We start from the raw sequence: 21505 nt of genomic DNA on the forward strand, positions 1-21505 counted from the left end.
AATGAAAAGGGATAAATGCATCACAAATTAAAATGAAATTAAAGTAATTATGAGGAGTCATTTTGCCCACTTAATATGCCATTGGCCATCGAAGTGAAATCAATTAATATTTATTTTTTAAAAATTGCACAGGTTAACAGGAGAGGAAATATAATAAGTACTTAGATAATGCTATCTTAGAAAAATCAGTTGAGTGAATCATAAATATACTATCTGATAAAAAATCCCCAGCATTGGATGGATTCACAATTGAATTATACCAAGCATTTAGGGAACAGTTTATCACAACATTATATAAACTATTTGGAAAATAAGAGTCCTATCAAATTCCTTTCAGGACATAAATGTGGTTTTAATACCTAGAACAGTGAGAGCAAAAATAGAGGGGGAAAATGAGAGAAAAATTGTCTTAATGATTACAATTTTTTAAAATAAGATACTATCTAGAAGATTACAACTATAAAATCTCAAAAGTCACACACTATGACTGCATGTGATTTACACTAGGAATGCAAGGCTGGTTCAACATTAGGAAAACTATCAGCATAATTGAGCATATCAATGATAAAAACAACAAAAATTGATTATAACAAAATATGAAGAAAAGACCTTTGACAAAGTACAACACCCATTCCTACTAAAAACATTAGAAAGCATAAGAATAAATGAAACTTTCCTAAAAATAATAAGTAGTATCTCTAAAAACAAGAGCAAGCATTGTGTGCAATGGAAATAAACTTAACGTCTTTCCTATAAGATCAGGATTGAAACAAGAATGCCCATTAACACTACTATCATTCAATATTGTGCTACAAGTAATAGCTTTAGTAATAAGACAAGAAAAGGAAATTTAAGAAATAAAGATGAGGCTGTAAGTTAACAAAATTAGCACTCCTCATAGATGAGATGATGGTATATTTAGAGAAATATTGAAGTAATTAACAACTTCAAGAAACTTGCAGAATATATTATATGGATTTATTTAAAACTGACACAAATCATCAGCATTTCTGTACACTCTATAAATTCCAGCAAAAGAAAAATAAATTCCATTTAAAATAACCATAAACAATACGAAATACATGAAAGTCTATCTGTCAAGAAAAACCAAGGAATTAGGTGAATAAAATGACAAAAAACTTTTCACATAAATACAGACTTAAACAAAATGCTCTAAATAGCTACTGCTTAGAAAAATACAAATTAAAACAAATCTGAGATGTACCCTCATATCTATCAATTTGCCTGACAAAACAGAAAAGAAAATCACAAATGCTGGAGCTGAATACAGAAAAAAAAAATGATGCACTAATGCATTGTTAGTGTAGTTGTGATTTAGTCCAACCATCTTAGAGAACAATTTTTAACTAAATCCAAAGGGCTATAAAATTGTGGATGTTCTTTGACCCAGCGATATCCCTGCTAATCTGTATCCCAAAAGATTAAAGGAAAAGGGAAAGGATCTATATGTACAGAAATGTTTACAGCAGCTCTTTTTGCGGTAGCAAAGAATTGTAAATTGAAGGGAAATGGTAGATGTTTGTGATGGAAGACTATTGTGCTATAAGAAATGATGAGCAGAATGGTATCAGAAAAACCTAGAGAGACATAATATGAACTGATACTAAGTGAAGTGAGCAGAACCAGCAGAATACTGTACATGGTAACAAAATTATAAAAATGATCAACTGTGAAAGTCTTAGCTACTCTGATTGAGACAATGCTACAAACAATTCCAAAATAACTCTGATGAAAAATTGCTATCCATCTCCAGAAAAACAACTGGTGAGCTCTGAATGTAGATTGAAGCAGACTTTTAAACTTTATCTTTATTTTCTTAATTTTATTTTGTTTCTGTTTTCTTTTGCACCATGGCTAAAGTGGAAATGTTTTTCATATCCTCATATGTATAATCAAAATCAGTGCCTGTCTTCTCGAAGAGGGAGCAGGAATGGGAGGTAAGGAAAGAATTTGAAACCCAAAAGTTTGAAAATTGCTAAAAATTTGCATTACATGTATTGGGAAAGCATTAAACAAAATAAATGAAATTTGTTTTTTAAAAAAGAAAATAACAAATAGTGCCGTTTTCATGGTACTCTAAGATTTATAAAGAGTTTTTCCTCAGGTAATAGGGATTTTATTATCTCTATTTGACAGAGAAGGAAACTGAGGCTCAAAAAGTTTAAGTGATTTTGGCCAAAGTTACACATGTTCCATGTGGCAAAGACAGATCTCTTTTAAACAACTTTGAAAGACTTCAGGACACTCATCAGTGAAATGCAAACTACTGAAGAAGGTGAAACTCACCACTCACCTCATGCAAGAGATGTCAATGTAAAATTCAGAGAGACATACATATTGGGACTTGGTATGTATATAATGAGGGGTTTATTTTTAGGTGTGTTATTTATTGAGTAATGGTAAGGGGAGAGAGGGGGGAGGGAAAGAGACCAAAAGACACAGAGAGAAACAGAAAAAGAAAAACAGAGAGAGAGAGAGACAGAGAGAGAGAGAGAGAGAGACAGAGACAGAGACAGAGACAGACAGAGACAGACACAGAGACAGAGAGAAAATCTTTAAGAAACAAATTCAAGTGTCTTGATCCTGGCTCTGCCACTTATTAACTATATGACTTTGGACTGGTCTTCCAGATTCCTCTCTGTGGTGCTCAATTTTTTTTTTATCTATAATATAATGATAACCTAATTGATCTCTAAGAACATATAATTTTGTGTGATTAAGACCCTAAAAGACTCACATGCTCAACCCAATGGGAGTTCAGAAGAGAGATTCACTGCTAGCTAGGAAAATCAGGGGAGGCTTTCCCAAGGCATTTAATGTTGGAACTGAGTCTTGATTGTTGGATGGAAAGTCCACAATGAGGAATGTCTAGCAGAGGTCCTCAAACTTTTTAAATAGGGGGCCAGTTCACTGTCCCTCAGACTGTTGGAGGGCCAGACTATAGTAAAAACAAAAACTTTGTTTTGTGGGCCTTTACATAAAGAAACTTCATAGCCCTGGGTGAGGGGGATAAACGTCCTCAGCTGCTGCATCTGGCCCGTGGCCGTAGTTTGAGGACCCCTAGTCTAGGGGATAGACAGCAATCCATTTTGTCCAGAGCATGCATATAGTAAGTGGAAGAGAGGGTGGAATAATCACACCAGTCAGATTGCTTCAGTTTTACACAGTGTTTCCTTCAATCATTCTGTGATATGGGTAGTAGTGATAGCTGGCAAAGTGATTACTTATCTTTATCATAACTCCAAGAAACTCATCATCCTGTGAGATCCCACCAATCCATGTGCTCATACCTCTATATACACTTTACTTCTAGGACCCCTCTGAATGGACTGTGGATTGTAGAACTGCTCCCAAAACTCTATTCAAGGACAGTGCAGGATATCTAGATCTTCATTTTCACACCAGTTAAACTCTTTTTTACTTCTCCTCATCTGCCTTTTAATTTCCTTTTATATGTTGTCTCTTTCTCTCTCCCCATTAGGATTTTTTAAACTTCTTGGGGACAAAGACTGGCATTTTTTTGGTATCTATTGCCAGAATTTAGCACAATGTCTGGCATACAGCCAGTGCTTAATAAATGTTTATTCACTGAATAAATTGACTTTGGCCATGTTTTGGCCCAATCCTCAAGCATCCAAGCTACAGGTCAGAGTTAATTAAGTCTCTAATTCAGTTCCTGATGATCAACAACTTGTTGTCCATTGTAGGTAGGAGAGAGCTTATAGTGTCAGACTCTGCTCCCAGTGGACTTGTGGTCTTTGGCATCCAAACTACAAGATTTATGTGTTCTATACAGCTTAGTGTAGCTGATCCTCATTCTTGGCAACAGATCCCAAAAACTCAGATCCCAAAACCAGGAGTCTGAGGAGAACCTCAATGTGCTGTAGTGGGAGAAAGATTTTCCCCCTACCAAAGTCAAGTAGACCTGGCCCTGAGGCCATGTTCCTTCCACTTGCCAACCATATGACCATGAACAAGTTATTGTAGTCTCATCGAGCTTCAGTTTCCTTACCTTCCTCAAAACCTACTCTCCTCATACTTCCTTCTGGGCTTTGCTTACCTCCAGACTATGCCCATAGAACCAGTGGGCAGGAGGGCCTGGAAAGCTCTGGAAGGTTCGAAGAAGCCTCTGCCTGTGCCAGTACAACTGGCCACCCTTCAGCAGCAGTAGGACCAGACCCAACAGGACTGAGGTCTGGAGGATGCTGGCGAGGTCTCCCAGGAGCCAGGCTGATCCCAAGCCAATGTCCATAGTACTGAGTGAAGCTTTCTCCCAGGAGTGTGCAGAGCCAGGACACTTTAGAATAGGGTGCAACCTTTGTATTTTATATCCTGTCACAAGATCTGGCCAAGGGTCAGTGATGAATTGTTTGTTAGTTCTCTCCCCCTAGGGTCAGTTCATAGACAAGTCACTGGCTGCTCCAAGCCAGAGGAGGGGCTGAAAATCCTTTTGGGGACCAATGATGGACAGAAAAGACCCACCTGCTGGCACAGCTAATGAGAGGCCAACGAAGTGTAAGCCAGGAGGCAGGGTTGGAGGCCCAGGGAGAGCAGGATACACAGAGGCCTGGAAACCAATCCTCTTAGAGGTAGCCCCAGGCTTGGGCCAGCCCTCCAAACCTGTTTTGTTAAGCCATAATTAATATGTGTTCCTCTGTATGAGACAGTTGGCAACATAGAGAAGAGCACTAGCATGCTACATGTTGAAGTGATACTAGCCATCCTATTTCTTTCTCTGACTTCATTGTCCTAATGAATAAAGTGATATGGTTGGATTCAATGGAACTTCAGGGAGATTCCCAAGAGCCCACAGCTGGAAGGGGCCCTAGACATCTGGCCAAACTACTCTGGACAGCCTCCATGATAGGAAGCCCCCTAACTCTCCTGCCTGTCTGGGAGCAACTAGGTTAAAGTCTGTCTCTGGGGCTCCACCCACTCACCCATCGACCCACTAATGCTCCAAGTTCTTCTAGTCCTCTGGAGCCCAGCCAAAAGAGGCTAATCTCAAAACTCAACAATCTAGCCTCAGCTCAACATGCATTTATTAAGAGCCTACTTCAGGCCAAGCGCTGTGCTAGAGATTGGGTCTACAAAAAGAAAAAAACAAGCTGAATTCAAGAAGCTTGCTTTCTAGGGGGGTCAGGAGAGGGGGAAAATTGAATGGGACTAAAGAAATGCAAAGTGACCCAAAGAGAAAAATCTCTTCTAGAGAAGCAAAGCAAGAAAGTCCCAAGCCTTCTCTTTCCCAGGTTAAAAAATTCCAACTCCATTATCTAGGGTTTGCACAAGCTCTCTCTAGTTCCATTAGGAGCTTTTCCTGAGAATTAGTCCTCCTCTGGACACTTATGGACAGGGAAAGGGGTCAAGTTCTGACCCAATCAAGAGGGTGAATCCTCCAACCCAAAGCCTCTGGTCTCTGTGAATGCTGCCAGTTTCCTGGAGCTCCACCTTCTCTAGAGGCCTGGGACCCCAGAGCAACCACCTCTTACTTCCTTCTAACCTCTTCTCCCAACTTTCACTTGCCAACACGGTAAATCTCCTTGAATTTCATTACCCAGATCCAATATCTGTCTCCCTCTCCCTTTAATTCTACATCCACATGACCCAGGACCCAAGAGAAGTTTCATTTTGTGTGGGAAAAAGTGAAGAACTTACAGATTCTAAAGTAGATCAAGCCTTATAGGCCTCAGTTTCGGCTTCTCCGGAGTCACGTGATTTTAGATAAGGCCTGGACTACGTGGCTGGAGAAGCTGTATATTATCTTGTCTACTACATTCCACTGACCAACTAGGGGAACAGTAGATTTATGTGACCAATCACAACGTATAGAGGGTGGGATTTTGGAGGTTCTTTGTCTGAAATGTATAAAAGCTGTAAGCATTTTCAAGGCTCTGGCCCTATCCTGCTGTGAAATTTAGCTCGCAGACCAGGATGGGGTCTGCTTCTCGAGATTCTAATAAATAATTCTTCTTTCTATGAGTGATCTCTGTAGTAGTCAATTTGGGTAGGTCTATTTGTCCCAAACAATTTGGACTATGATTTAAGAAGTAGAGCTCTTATAAATAAGGAGCAGAGGTAATGGAAACCCTTCTATCTGTGTAGATTAAGGGACATCTCTTCTTTATGATAAAAAATTGGAAGGGACATCCATGTCACCAGTGGTGACTCAGCCTCTCCTGGAAGGAGTCCATCCATCACCTCCCTAGGAGATCTATTCCATTCTGAGACAGCTCTCGTTGTGAGGAAGTTTTTTCCTAATATTCAATCTAAAAGCACCTTTTACAGTCACCTCACCACTACCTCCTCCCATCCAGAGAGAGAAAGAGAGAGAGCGAGAGAGAGAGAGAGAGAGCGAAAGAGAGAGAGAGAGAGAAGAGAGAGAGAGAGAGAGAGAGAGAGAGAGAGAGAGAGAGAGAGAGAGAGAATCTCCTGGTGCAGCTCTCTGGGTCTAAGCAGAAAAAGTACATTTCTTTATCTTCATGACTGTTCTTCACATTCATGACAACAGCAACCATGTCTCTTGTGAGTCTCCTCCATTTGATGGGTAGATTGTGAAATGATTGAGGAATTCAAGGTTTGAACTTCTGAGCAGATTGTTTTAGTAAGCAATGTATGCCAATTGCCCAAGAAATTAGGCTTAAGCCCCTCAGCCTTGGCACTGGAACAAGAAAAGAGAGGGAGACAGATTTTTATGCAATAAAAACAATCAAATATGACTAATTCAAGAAAATCTGTTAACTACAAAATTCAGTCATTTGGTTTCTAATTGGAGGAAAGATTAGGAACTTTTCAAGTTGGGATGTGAATGGGACAGAATCAATCACAAAAACAATCAGAGGCTCTCAGAATGAGCTGGGCACCTGCCCAAACAAAACAATAGTATTTAATCCCTAAACATTTAGGTACTTCATTCCAATTCTTCCTAACGGCTATCTTCTTAGGACACCAGATAAGTCCAGCTACATTCTTTTTCTAAGGTTCACAGTATCTTATCCTCTTTTAATGAAGGACTAACCCAATCTTACCAAAGAAAAATAGCAGAATACTTATGGACTCAAACCGCCTAGGATTTTCCCAGTATCAAGATACTCACCAGTTGCTTGGCATAGAAAGTCATCTTCCATATAGAGTATCTCCTCCCCTCACTTCTTGACATTCAAGTTCTTGACATTCAAAGGGAAATGAGAGCTTTTTACAGATTCTGTCTAAATTCTCCCAATCCCAATCCCAGAAGCTCACCAATACTTGAAAGATCTCTCTTCCCCTCACCAGTTATTACCTTTACCTGGATTATGCACAAATTACTTGACTGATTGCAAACTTTTCTCAGCTGGTTTATTTCCTGGGATAAATTAATCCTCTACCTTTACTAGCCTACTTCCGTTTTTGACTTTCTCCAAGTGTCTCTCTTCAGGAGTTCACCTGATCAAAGAAGGAGTTCCTGAGCCACTTCCAACAACCATCATAGAACTCTTTGGAGGGTGCTTGTCCAAGAACTCAATACTGGAAAGACCCCTCACGAACAGGAAATATCCCAGAACAAGCTTTCAAACTGTGAGGCAGTATAGACCACAAAAACAATCAGAAACTCTCAGAATAAGAAAAAAAAGAGAAATTTATTACATCTTATGAAAAAGGATATTTCCCATCTGACAAGGTGTTTATTAGTAGAAAGGGTGCAAAACAGCAATTTAAATAGAAGTCCCTCCCTTTAACCTTTTCTCTTGTTGTTTGGGGGATTCCAGGCTTACACTCTAAACCTGCAAATTTATCTCAGAAACAAAAAAATGCAGGTCAATAATAATAAATTCTTAAATTAAATTTCCCTAGAGAAATACTATACAAGCATATGCCCTTGGATAAGAGAATTCAAAACCCTCATCATCTTTAAAGGAAGTACTTAACTGTTAATTAAGAGGTGGTGGGAAACAGGAGGGGAATGTTCATTCAATCAAGACAATCGAACACCTGCAGCTTTTTAGCTATAGCTCTACTTGTTGTTATAAAGTCTCATGTCACAATTAAGGTATAGTTTAAGACTATATTCCCCTGAGAGATCTTCACTCAGTTAATCCCACACAGGAGGGAAAGTGCTCCGAAATCAGAAAAAAAGAGTTGTCTCACTTTCTTCAATATCCATACGCAATCCAAGATCTCTCTTAAGAATTGTAGAATTGATTATATGACATGGTAAACACTGGCACAGGACTGTCCAGCATGGTGTGCCTTCATCAGACACATTAAAGGAGATGTGTTCTATAAGCAAAGCAGAATATGAGTAAAGTTCAGAAGAAACTCAAGATGCACAATATTAGAGAAGCCACCCCAAATGTTTAGAGGGACTATTTATATTCAATCTGTGGCAGAGCACTCTGAACTTGTAGTAGTCTGATCACAGTCAGACACACTGTAATGTGACTCTAACATAGTGATGTTCTTTTGATCCTCTGTGAGAACAAAGGACAGCAACCAACCAATCTGTATTCAATCCAAGGAACATAGACAATAACTGATTAACCAGTACAGAACAAGTTTTTAGATAAGACATGTGGGTTACTAGAAATGTACAATTGTGAGAAAACTCCTTGCATCAATTTTTGGATCTGACTGGGTTTCTGGTAAGCATAACCAAAGTACTTAATTAAGGGTCTCTAAGCAGTAGGGTGAGGTAATCCACCTTCCTAGCCATGTAGGACTAAATTCAGAAAATGCAATGAAGTTTTTTTTCACAATTATCATACTTGAATAAAGTTTTCTCACAAGACAGAAATGGGATTAGACTCACACTGAATAGAAAGGGAACTGAGCTGGCTCCAGAATAGTCATAAGTGGAGTCAGTGTGATCTATTTAATTCCCATCACCCCTTGCTGTTCTAATTCTCTGACCAATATAAACATCCCTAGTTCTTTCAACTGATCCTGATATGTAATAGCTTCAAGGTCCTTCACTATCCTAGGTCTTCTTCTTTGGACACCTTTAAGATTAACAGATAGTCTCACTGCCATACTACTTGATGGGCCTCATTTGGAAGATTGTAGTCAGTCTGTGAAATCTAGGCTCATCTCACTCTTCCTGGAGGCTCAATGCACAAGACCAGATATCATTAGCATTATGGAACTTTTTCATTACATGGCAGATTCATGTTGAACTTGTGATTTCCAAACCCTCCCCAACCCACCAGATTAGTTTAAGGGTTTGCTGGAGTCACTTTTAAACTACTGGTAAAGACAAACTCTTAGGTTTTTAAGATGAGCATTTATATCTCAAAAACCAGCAAATACTATAAATATGAGTTTGATGTATTGTTTTGTAGACTGTTAAGATTCAAGAAAGTAATTCAGAAAATATTTATCAGTACAGATTTAACTTAAAAATAGGCAAAACATTTCAGAGCCAGTTGTTAAACATAGACCAACATACCATTGTATGTTTCAGAATATATCCTGTTTAATCATGCTTCTGTCATTTTATACTTTGTGATGTTGATTTTTTTGTATTCATGTTATGCCAGTATCCTTTTATTGTTCTGCCACAATTTCCCTAAATTGCTCTGCCTTAGTTTCCCTGAATAGTTTTGCCTCAATCCCTCTGGTGGCAATCCCCCTTCCTGACCATTAGGATGGAGATAATTAGGCTGAGAGCCCTGGCTACTCTAACATTTCAAAGAGTCATATACTGTAGATGATTAATTTCAAGATAGGTGGACATCTCCTATCTCAGACTCAGTGGCTCCTATTCTCTCAACTTATGAGAACTTATGATCCCTTTTTACCCCCAACCTATCAGAACCGAATTTGTGGTTCATTCCTGGAAGTTCCTGTTCACCAGAGCTCTAACCTCTGTCTTTGTTCCCCTGATTGCTGGAGCCCTATAAGAATCCCTGGAATCCTTCACTCCTTGCTGGATGCTTTGAGACAAGAGTCCCATCCAGTCCACTCATGGATCCTGTTTTGCCCCCAATCAATATCAAATGAAACATTAAAAACTCTTTTATCTTTATTTTGCCTCAGTTTCTCTGACATCACACTCAGATACAAGACTTTATATTGATTCTCTAGTGAATTTATCATTTTAAATTCAGTCCAAAACACTAGCCTGTCAAGACCCTTTGGGATCCTGATTCTCATTCAGCTCAATCTTATGGGTATATCGTATATTCTTTCATCCAAGTTATGGATTAAGAATGCCAAATTGAGGTACTATAAATAAATTAGGAGAGCAAGATATCAGATCTTTGGGAAAAGTGGGAATTTGTGATCAAAAAAGAACTAGAGAATATTATAAAATAAAAATGGACAATTTTGATTACATGAAATAAAAAAAAGTTTTGCACCAACAAAACCAACTCAGCCAAAATTAGAAGGGAAGCACAAAGCTGGGGAACATTTTTTTAAAACCAGTGTTTCTGATAAAAGTCTCATTTCTAAAACATATAAAGAACTGTGTCAAATTTATAAGAAAACAAGTCATTCCCTAATTGATATATGTTCAAAGGTTATAAACAGTCAATTTTCAGGTGAAGAAATTTAACATCATCTAAAGTCATGTAAAAAATGCTCTAATTCACTATCAATTAGATAAATGCAAATTAAAACAACTCTGAGGCACCCCCTCATACATCTCAAATTGGCTAAGATGACAGGAAAAGATAATGATAAATATTGGAGAGGATGTGGGAAAACTGGAACACTAATACATTATTGCACCATTGTGTGTTGCACCACCATTCTGGAGAGCAATATGGAACTATGCCCAAAGGGCTCAAATTGTGCATACCCTTTGATCCCTCAGTGCCAGTGTATTCCAAAGAAATCATAAGAGAGGGAAAAGGATCTATGTATGCAAAAATATTTGTAGCAACTCTTTTTGTGGTGGCAAAGAATTGCAAAATGAATAACTGTCCATCAATTGAGGAATGGGTGAGTAAGTTATAGTATAGGAAAGTAATTGGATATTATTGTTCTATAAAAATGATGAACGTGCTGATTTTAGAAAGGCCTGGAAAGGTTGCATGAACTGATTCTGAGAGAAATACACAGAACAGAAAAACATTGTACACAGTAACAGCAAGATTGTGCAATAGTCAGCTATGACAGAATTGGTTTTTCTTACTTCTTCAGGGGTCCAAGGCAATCCCAATAAACTTTGGATGGAAAATGTCATCAACTTCCAGAGAGAGAATTAAGAAGACTTAATGTAAATCAACATATAGTGTGTTCAATTTTTTCTTTTTCTTCTTTTTTTTTCTCTTGTGGTTTTCCCGTTTCTCCTAATTTTTCTCTCTCAACATAATTCATAAGGAAATATGTAAAAAAATTAATGTACCTGTATAACAAAAAAAGAAAATGTTGTTTGTACATGTAACTGGAGAAAATAATATTTTTAAAATGCTAAACTGAAAAGGGCCAAGCATAGATCCCCAGAGTGCTCTATTGGAGACTTTCTGCCACATTGACACAGAATCAATAATGAAGCTCTGAATCTAGCCATTGTCAAATCCATATCTCTTTATTTTTTTTCCTCAAATACAGCACAAAATATTTTCTCAAAGACTTAAATGAAATCCAAGTAAACCTGTATCTCCTGTACCCCCTCTTCATTGAGCTTAATGACTTAAAAAATAAAATCAGATGAATTTAGCATGACCTGTTGTTCTTGAAGAAGCCACATTGGCTCTTGCTTACTATTGTTTCCCTTAAATGGTGCTTTTAGAAGATTCCCAGAAAGCAAAGTCATGCTAAAAGCCTAGAATTTGCAGGCTATTCTCTCCCTGTTTTGAACAATGAAGTCCATATTAGCCTTTCTCTAATCTTGTGATACTCCTTCCATTTTCCATGCATTTTCAAACTTCACTGGTAGCATCTCTGTAGTGCCCTATACCTGTTCTTTTAGGATCCCGGATATAGTTCATCTGAACTCACCAAGGGCCATAGATGAACTTATATAATTCACCAAGGGCCAAGAATCCTTTCCTTACTTATCTTTAGATGTAAATTTCCTGTCAAGGAGCTTTGTGCTCCTATTTCCAGAGCAAAGATTCTCATTGCCAGAAAAAACAAAAGCAAAATACACATAGAGCAGCTCCTCTTCTCTCTGTCATCAGTCATCACCATTTCATCCACCCCAAGCAGCAGTCCTCTTCTTTCATTTATCCTCCTTTCTCTCCCACTGGCAATTTTTAGAAACTCTTTTTCTTGTTCTTGGAGCTCCCTCTAAGCTGAAGCATTTCTTGATTCTTTATGCATGACTGGGCCAGACTTTTACATTCATTCTAACACCTTGCCTTTCCTCCATTTTCTCCACATTTCTTTGAAAAATCTAAGTTTGTTGGGAACTTTCCCTGTGTAATTATAGGATTTCTTCAACCAAATCCCACTTTTCCTCCTCACTGAATCTTTTTCCCTTTATCTCTTAAAAATTTCATTCCTTGAGCATCTACCAGCCCTCCAGGGCCAAGGCATACTACTCTCTTGGAGTCAATCTACCATAGAATTTTAAGTATTTGAAGCACAGGCTTTTAGAGCAGGAAGATTTCTTAAGGCTAATGAGACTAAATCTTCACTTTACAATTAAGGATCATTCAGTTCAGAGAGGAGAGGAAAGGAGAGAAGACAGTAGCAGAAAAGTCATTATCCTGCCAACCTTTGTTAACCTCCCACTTCCCAGTCCAAGCAATCCATCAAAGAACAATTCTAGAGAAATAGATAACATCTGTGACCTGTACTATAACCCCAATATGCCTCCCTAATGATATCAGTTGGTGTGGAGGATTTGAATAACTACAATCTCCTCATTTTTCCAACCACTATAAAAGGAAGCAACCAAATTAACCCCAAGACTCAAAAAATATCCATTCAGAGAGTAGTTCTTCAACCATGAGTGAACTCTCTTCCTTCCCCCCTCCCCGCTATGACTCAGTAGAGATAAAAAAAAAGTTAGGCTGAATCCTAAAACAGAAAGTTTATCTTCACATTGGTCAGTTTGTCATCAGGGAGGAAAAGAGGAAGTAATCATGTCTAGATTCTTGGCCTTTCAAAATCAGGTAGTCATTACATGTTCCCACACTTAGAATGCAAGAGTAACAGAATGTTACTTTTTTTTTTTTTATTAAAGCCTTTCATTTACAAAACATATGCATGGGTAATTTTTCAGCATTGACCCTTGCAAAACCTTTTGTTCCAACATTTCCCCTCCTCCCTCTGACCCCTTCCCCTAGACGACAGGTAGTCCAATACATGATAAACACGTTAAAATATGTGTAAAATACAACATATGTATGCATATTTATACAGTTATCTTGCTACACAAGAAAAGTCAGATCTAGAAAGAAAGAAAAAAATTAGAGAAGGAAAACAAAAATGCATGCACACAATAACAAAGAGTGGAAATGCTATATTGTGGTCCACACTCATTTCCCATAATCCTCACTCTGGATGTAGATGGCTCTCTTCATCACTAAACAATTGGAACTAGTTTGAATTATCTCATTGTTGAAAAGAGCCATATCCATCAGAATTGAATATCGTATAGTCTTGTTGTGGCCATGTATAATGATCTCCTGGTTCTGCTTATTTCTCTTAGCATCAATTCATGAAAGTCTCTCCAGGCCTCTCTGAAATCAGCCTGCTGGCCACTTTTTACAGAACAATAATAGAATGCTATTTTAGAAGTCAGTTAGTCAATACATATTTTTAAGAACTTACTATAAAATCAAGCCATTCTCCAATTGATAAATGGTCAAAGGATATGGTATGAACAGACAATTCTCATGACAATTCAGATGAAGAAATTGAAACTTTTCTAGCCATATGAAAAGATGCTCCAAGTCATTATTAATCAGAGAAATGCAAAGTAAGACAACTCTGAGATACCATTACATACCTGTCAGACTGGCTAGAATGACAGGGAAAGAACATGGAATGTTGGAGGGGATGTGGGAAAACAGGGACACTGATTAACTATATGACCTTGGACTGGTCTTCCAAATTCCTCTCTGTGGTGCTCAATTTTTTTTAACTATAATATAATGATGACCTAATTAATATCTAAGAACATATAATCTTGTGTGATTAAGACCCAAAATACTCACATGCTCAACCCAATGGGAGTTCAGAAGAGAGATTCACTGCTAGCTAGGAAAATCAGGGGAGGCTTTCCCAAGGCATTTAATGTTGGAACTGAGTCTTGATTGTTGGATAGAAAGTCCACAATGATGAATGTCTAGCAGGGATCCTCAAACTTTTTAAATAGGGGGCCAGTTCACTGTCCCTCAGACTGTTGGAGGGCCGGACTATAATAAAAACAAAAACTTTGTTCTGTGGGCCTTTACATAAAGAAACTTCATAGCCCTGGGTGAGGGGGATAAACGTCCTCAGCTGCTGCATCTGGCCCGTGGCTGTAGTTTGAGGACCCCTAGTCTAGGGGATAGAGAGCAATCCATTTTGTCCAGAGTATGCATACAGTAAGTGGAACAGAGGGTGGAATAATCACACCAGTCAGATTCGTTCAGGTTTATACAGAGTTTCATTCAATCATTTTGTGATATGGGTAGTAGTGATAACTGCCAAAGTGATTACCTTTCTTCATCGTATCTCCAAGAAACTCATCATCCTGTGAGATCCCACCAGTCCATGTGCTCATACCTCGATATACCCTTTACTGCTAGGACCCCTCTGAATGGACTGTGGATGGTAGAACTGCTCCCAAAACTCTATTCAAGGACAGTGCAGGATATCCAGAGCTTCATTTTCACACCAGTTAAAATCTTTTTTACTTCTCCTCATCTGCCTTTTAATTTCCTTTTATATGTTGGCTCTTTCTCTCTCCCCATTAGAATTTAAACGTCTTGGGGACAGAGACTGACTTTTTTTTGTATCTATTGCCAGAATTTAGCACAGTGTCTGGCATACAGCAAGTGCTTAATAAATGTTTACTCACTGAATAAATTAACTTTGACCATGTTTTGGGCCCAATCCTCAAGCATCCAAGCTACAGGTCAGAGTTAAGTAATTCAGTTCCTGGAGATCAACAACTTGTTGTCCATTGTAGGTAGGAGGGAGATTGTAATGTCTTTGACTCTGCTCCCAGTGGACCTGCAGTTTCAGTCTTTGGAATCCAAACTACAAGATTTATGTTCTGTATAGCTTAGTGTAGCTGATCCTCATTCTGAGCAACAAATCCCAGAAACTCAGATCCCAAAACCAGGAATCTCAGGGGAATCTCACTGTGCTGTAGTGGGAGAAAGATTTTCCCCCTACCAAAGTCAAGTAGACCTGACCTTGAGTCCATGTTCCTTCCACTTGCCAACCATATGACCTTGAACAAGTTATTGTAGTCTCGTCGAGCTTCAGTTTCCTTACCTTCCTCAAAACCCACTCCCCTCATACTTCCTTCTGCGCTTTGCTTACCTCCAGACTATGCCCATAGAACCAGTGGGCAGGAGGGCCTGGAAAGCTCTGGAAGGTTCGAAGAAGCCTCTGCCTGTGCCAGTACAACTGGCCACCCTTCAGCAGCAGTAGGACCAGGCCCAGCAAGACTGAGGTCTGGAGGATGCTAGCAAGGTCTCCCAGGAGCCAGCCTGATCCCAAGCCAATGCCCATAGTACTGAGTGAAGCTTTCTCCCAGGAGCGTGCAGAGCCAGGACACTCTAGAAGAGGGTGCAACCTTTGTCTTTTATATCCTGTCACAAGATCTGGCCACGGGTCAGTGATGAATTGTTTGTTAGCTCTCCTCCTAGGGTCAGTTCATAGGCAAGTCACGGGCTGTTCCAAGCCAGAGGAGGGGCTGAAAATCCTTTTGAGGACCAATGATGGACAGAAAAGCCCCACCTGCTGGCACAGCCAATAAGAGACCAAGGAAGTGTAAGCCAGGAAGCAGGGCTGGAGGCCCAGGGAGAGGAGGGTACACAGAGGCCTGGAAACCAATCCTCTTAGAGGTAGCCCTAGGCTTGGGCCAGCCCTCCAGACCTGTTTTGTCAAGCCAGAATTAATATGTGTTCCTCTCTATGAGGCAGTTGGCAACACAAAGCAGAGCACCAGTATGCTACATGTTGAAGTGATACTAGCCATCCTATTTCTTTTTCTGACTTCATTGTCCTAATGAATAAAGTCATATGGTTGGATTCAATGGACCTTCAGGGAGATTCCCAAGAGCCCAAAGCTGGAAGGGGGACCAAGTATCTGGCCAAACTACATAGGAAGCATCAGTTTGGACACCTTTCATGACAGGGAGCCCCCTAACTCTCCTGCCTATGTGGGAGCAACTAGGTTAAAGTCTGTCTCTGGAGCTCCACCCACTCACCCTCCATGCTCCAAGTTCTTCTAGTCCTCTGGAGCCCAGCCAAAAGAGGCTAAACTCAAAACTCAGCCATCAAGTCTCAGCTCAACATGCATTTATTAAGTGCCTACTTTGGGCCAAGCACTGTGCTAGGGATTGGGCCTACAAAAAGAAAAAAACCAAGCTGAATTCAAGAAGCTTGCTTTCTAGGGGGGTCAGGAGAGGGGTGAGAGAAGGGAAAATTGAATGGGGCTAAAGAAATGTAAAGTTAGCCAAAGAGAAAAATCTCTTCTAGAGAAGCAAAGCAAGAAAGTCCCAAGCCTTCTCTTTCCCAGGTTAAAAAATTCCAACTCCATTGTCTAGGATTTGCACAAGCTCTGTCCAGTTCCATTAGGAGTTTTTCCTGAGAACTAGTCCTCCTCTGGACACTCATGGACAGGGAAAGGGGTCAAGTTCTGATCCAATCAAGAGGGTGAATTCTCCAACCCAAAGCCTCTGGTCTCTGTGAATGCTGTCAGTTTCCTGGAACTCCACCTCCTCTAGAAGCCTGAGGCCGCAGAGCAACCACCTCTTACCTCCTTCTAACCACTTCTCCCAACCTTTGGTTGCCAACACGGTAAATCCACTTGAATTTCATTACCCAGATCCAATATCTGTCTCCCTCTCCTTTTAGTTCTACATCCAAATGACCCAGAACCCAAGAGAAGGTTCATTTGGACTATGATTTAAGAAGTACAGAAAGTACAAATTAGGAATAATGTAATGGAAATCTTTCTATCTGTGTAGATTAAGGAACATCTCTTCTTTATGATAGAAAGTTGGAAGGAACATCCATGTCACCAGTGGCGACTCAGCCTCTTCTGGAAGAAGTCCATCCATCACCTCCCTAGGAGATCTGTTCCATTCTGAGACAGCTCTCGTTATGAGGAAGTTTTTCCTAATATTCAGTCCAAATGGACCTCTCTACAGAGATTCCCCACCACACACACACACACACACACACACACACACACACACACACACACACATGCATGCCTAACATTTTGGGATTCCATGGAATGAATGCAATCCTGAGGCCAGGACCTAATACTGGGCTGGATATTATTAGTCAATTGGACTGACTGATCTCTCACATATCATTCCCCACATGCACACACACACACACACACACACACACACACACACACTATCAATCCTGGTTCAGCTCTCTGGGTCCAAGCAGAAAAAGTCCAATTTTTTCTCCTCATGACTGTTCTTAAGATTCATGGCAACAGCAAACATACCCTTTGTGACTCTCCTCCAGTGTGATAAGTAGAATCTGAAATGACTGAGGAAATCAAGATTTGAACTTCTGAGCAGATTGATTTATTAAGCAATTTGTGCCAATTGCCCAACAAACTAGACCTAGGCCCCTCAACTTTGGCACTGGAACTAGAAAAGAGAGGGAGACAGATTTTTATGCAAGAAAAACAATCAAATATGAATAATCCAAAGGAAACTGTTAACTGGGATACAAAATTAAGTTATCTGGTTTCTAATTAGATGAAAAATTAGGAACTTTTCAAGTAGGGAGGGGAATGAGTGATCTGAAATCAGAAAAAAAAAAAAAAGGTATCTGACTCTCTTCAAATATCCATACTCAATCTAAGGTCTCTCTTAAGAACTTTAGAACTGATTTATGACATGGAAGTCACTGGCACAGGACTGTCCAGCATGGGTGCCCTCATCAGAGAAGGGGGTGTGCTCTATAAGTAAAGCAGAGTTGAATTAGCTCAGAAGAAACTCGAGATGCACAAAATTAGAGAAGCTACCCCAAATGTTGATAGGGACTATTTGTGTTTGACCTGTGACAGGGCACTCCTACCTCCTACTGGTCTGATCAGTCACAGACACACCATATTTTGACTCTAACACAGGTGATGTCATTTTGATCCTCTTTGAGAACAAAGGACAACAACCAACCAATCTGTATTCAACACAAGGAACACAGACAATAACTAATTAACCAGTACAGAACAGGTTTTCAGACAAGACATGTAGATTACTAGAAATGTACAATTGTGAAAAAGCTTCTTGAATCAATTTTTGGATCTGACTGGGTTTCTGGTTAACATAACTGAGGTCCTTAGTTAAAGGTCTCTAAGGAGCAGGTCGAGGTAGTCCAGCTTCCCAGCCATGTAGGATTAAATTCAAACAATGCAATGAAGTTTTTTTTTCCCACAATTATCATACTTGAATAAAGTTTTCTCAAAGAACAGAAATGGAAATAGATTTTCACCAAATAGAAAGGGAACTGAGCTGGCTCCAGAATTGTCATAAGGAGTCAATGTGATCCATTAAATTGCCCATCACTCCTTGCTATTCTAATTCTGTCACTAAGATAAATATCCCCAGGTCTTTCAACTGATCCTCATATGTCATAGTCTCGAGGTCCTTCACTGCCCTAGATCTTATTCTTTGGATAATCTTAAAATTAATAGATAGACTCAATGCAATACTACTTGATGGACCTCATTTGGAAGATTGTAGTCAGTTCTGTGAAACCTAGGCTTATCTCACTCATCCTGGAATTCAATGCACAATATCAGATAGCATTAGTATTATGGAACTTCCTCATCACAATACAGACTCATGTTGATCTTGTTGTCTTCTTGATGAGGTTTAGATTTGGGGAACCCAAATGAAATTAGAGTTTCTGGTGGTCAGGGAGTTAAATGAGGTCTAGTGGCAGGTTTGGGGTTCAGGGTAGGCTTCAGCACAAGGGTAGGGAGTTTGGGGGACTCCCTTCTGGCAGTGCAGCAATCCTCTGTAAAGAAATTTACAGACCCGAAAACCTTGATTGATAAAAGAGGTTTATTATTATTGGAAGTAAGGTTAAAGTCTGGTTAGGGAAATAGGTGAGGGTAAAGAGATGATGGCACTGGAAAGAGTATTCCAATGGGCAGAGGCCCTTGGCATGCCAAGCATAGCATAGCATGGCATATTTGGAACCTCTGCAAAGAGAGGATTTTAGTTTGGCTCTTTTAATAATGAAAGATTTAGCTAAAGGAGGCCCATGGGTAGAGTCCCAAGTTGGCGCCTTGCTAGGTTTCAGCTAGGACTAGAATTTGAATTGAATTCAATGAGTTTCAGGACTGAGCCAACCCCAACCCGATAACAAAGGTGAAACCATTTGTCCCTTGGAGCAGGGTCCCTCATTGAGGGAGAATTGAAGGAGATTTTCTCCTTTAAGGATTTTCAGAGTTTTGGGGTCCCTTCTTCATTCTGACCTTCCCTAACCCCATCGCCAGATTAATCTAAGGGTTTACTGGACTCAGTTTTTAACCTACTGTAAAGAACAAATTGTTAAGTTTTCAAGATGAGCATTTACACCTCAGAAACCAGCAAATACTACAAATCTGAGTTTGATTTATTGTTTTGTCTACTATTTGGATTTAAGAAAATGATTGAGAAATGTTATTAGTGCAGATTTAACTTAAAAACAGGCAGAACATTTCAGAATCAATTGTTAAACATAGAGATGTGGTTTGAATGGTTTCAATTCCTGGTGGTCAAGAGGTTGGTTACTGGCAATAAGAGTTGCTAAATATCCCCTTTAAATCGGTTGTAGGTTTAGGAGTGAAAGAATTCACTCATTCCCAAATTATTAGTTGCAAAATGAAAGTTTATTGTTGGATAGAAACCAGTTTCTAGTGGGAAATGGAGTTTTGGCACTGAGAATGCTTTTTTATTGGAATCCTTACAAAGTATTAAGTCATTAGAGTTGATAGAGACAATAATTATCTAATTAACCATGGTTCAGTATGATAGATCTGATCCTATGAGGAGATGTTATGGGCAGGAATTTGAAACAAGGTACTAAGTAGAACTGATAGGAACAATACTTGTGTTCACACTTTTAGAGAACTCATACAAGCAAGAAGCTCTTAGGGCCAGAGAGCACTTTGGGAGGAAACCCATAATCCCACTCTTGGATCCCACAATCCCACTCTTGGAGAAGGAGCATAAATAGAGCTTCAGTGAGCCAGTCAAGTGAGTGCAGAGAGAAGCCCTCTCTCAGAGGCAAGACAGATTCATTCCAACTTTACCTTGGTGCTGGCTGGAGACATTCGGAGTTGAGCTAGAGGAGTCAGATGCATTCCATTTTCCACCTTTATGCTGGCTGGAGGCCGAAGGACAAATCTTTGGATTTGGAGACATTCGGAGGGAGCTCTTGGAACCAAGCAGAGAGATAGGCCACCAAGAAAACTAACCGGGCTGTTTTGGAGGAAGCAATAAAAGATCTGAACTTTTATCACCTGACTACGTTTTGAAGTGATTATTACTCTTAACTAAAACTAAAGTTGTCTCGAGAAAACCTCCCCAAGAAACCTGCTATAGAGAACAACTATTATATTTTAAAGAAGAGAACACCACACTTTTTGGTGGGCAAAAGAGTCCTGGCAGCTATTTAGGGCCATCTGCAAAGACCTTAGTTGAGGGAAGTTGTTACAGTGGGTATTTTGATGGGGACTGGGACAGCCTGAGCTGATCAAACAAGGATTCTTGGTGGGGGCTGGGACAGCCCAAGCTGATCAGATCAGGATTCCTCAATTGAATGAGAATTTAGAATTTCTATGGGAGTTGATTTGTATTGCTTCTCTTATCGTGAAAGGTTTGGGCTCTATCTCTGACTCCTTAGAGCCTGGAAGATCCTGATCAAAGGGGACACAATCTCTGAGTGATAATCTTAAAGGGAACAGTTCTCTTTCCCCTTCAATAAGCCAGTATGCTGCTATCTGTTTAAGAATACATGCTGTTTAACCATGCTTCTTCCACCTTACATTTTTTTTACCCAAATGCAAGATTTTATTTCAATCCATAGTGAATTTTGTTGTTTTAGATTTAATTCAATACACTAGCCTGTCAAGACCCTTCGAGAGCCTGATTCTCAGTCAGCTCTCCCTTCTAGCTTGGTGTTGTCATAAAATCTGATGGGCATATCATATATGCTTTCATCCAAGTAATGGATTAAAAATGCCAAACTGAGATATCATAAATAAATTAAGAGAGCAAGGGACATTTTACCTATCAGATCTTTGGAAAAGGGGGGAATTTATGGTCAAAGAAGAACTAGAGAACATTATAAAATGCAAAATGGACAACTTTGATTATATTAAATTAAAATGGTTTTGAACAAATGAAATCAACACAGCCAAGATTAGAATG

At 39.4% G+C, this 21505-nt stretch overlaps 1 protein-coding gene across 4 annotated transcripts in view; it reads right to left on the reverse strand.

Moving 5' to 3' along the window:
• Positions 1–15706, reverse strand: part of LOC127563367 (cytochrome P450 4A6-like) — a 49845-nt gene extending 34139 nt beyond the window's left edge. For 3 of the 4 annotated variants that reach the window (XM_051999782.1, XM_051999780.1, XM_051999783.1), the window contains exon 1: positions 4082–4288. In XM_051999782.1, coding sequence (XP_051855742.1) covers positions 4082–4273 — 192 coding nt within the window. In that variant the 5' untranslated portion in view covers positions 4274–4288. Of the gene's footprint in view, positions 1–4081; positions 4289–15429 lie in introns of those variants that run through there. The other variant, XM_051999781.1, reaches the window with a different exon arrangement.
• Positions 15707–21505: the final 5799 nt, after the last annotated feature.

Source organism: Antechinus flavipes, chromosome 4 (assembly GCF_016432865.1).
Source record: "Antechinus flavipes isolate AdamAnt ecotype Samford, QLD, Australia chromosome 4, AdamAnt_v2, whole genome shotgun sequence".
NCBI lineage: Eukaryota > Metazoa > Chordata > Mammalia > Dasyuromorphia > Dasyuridae > Antechinus > Antechinus flavipes.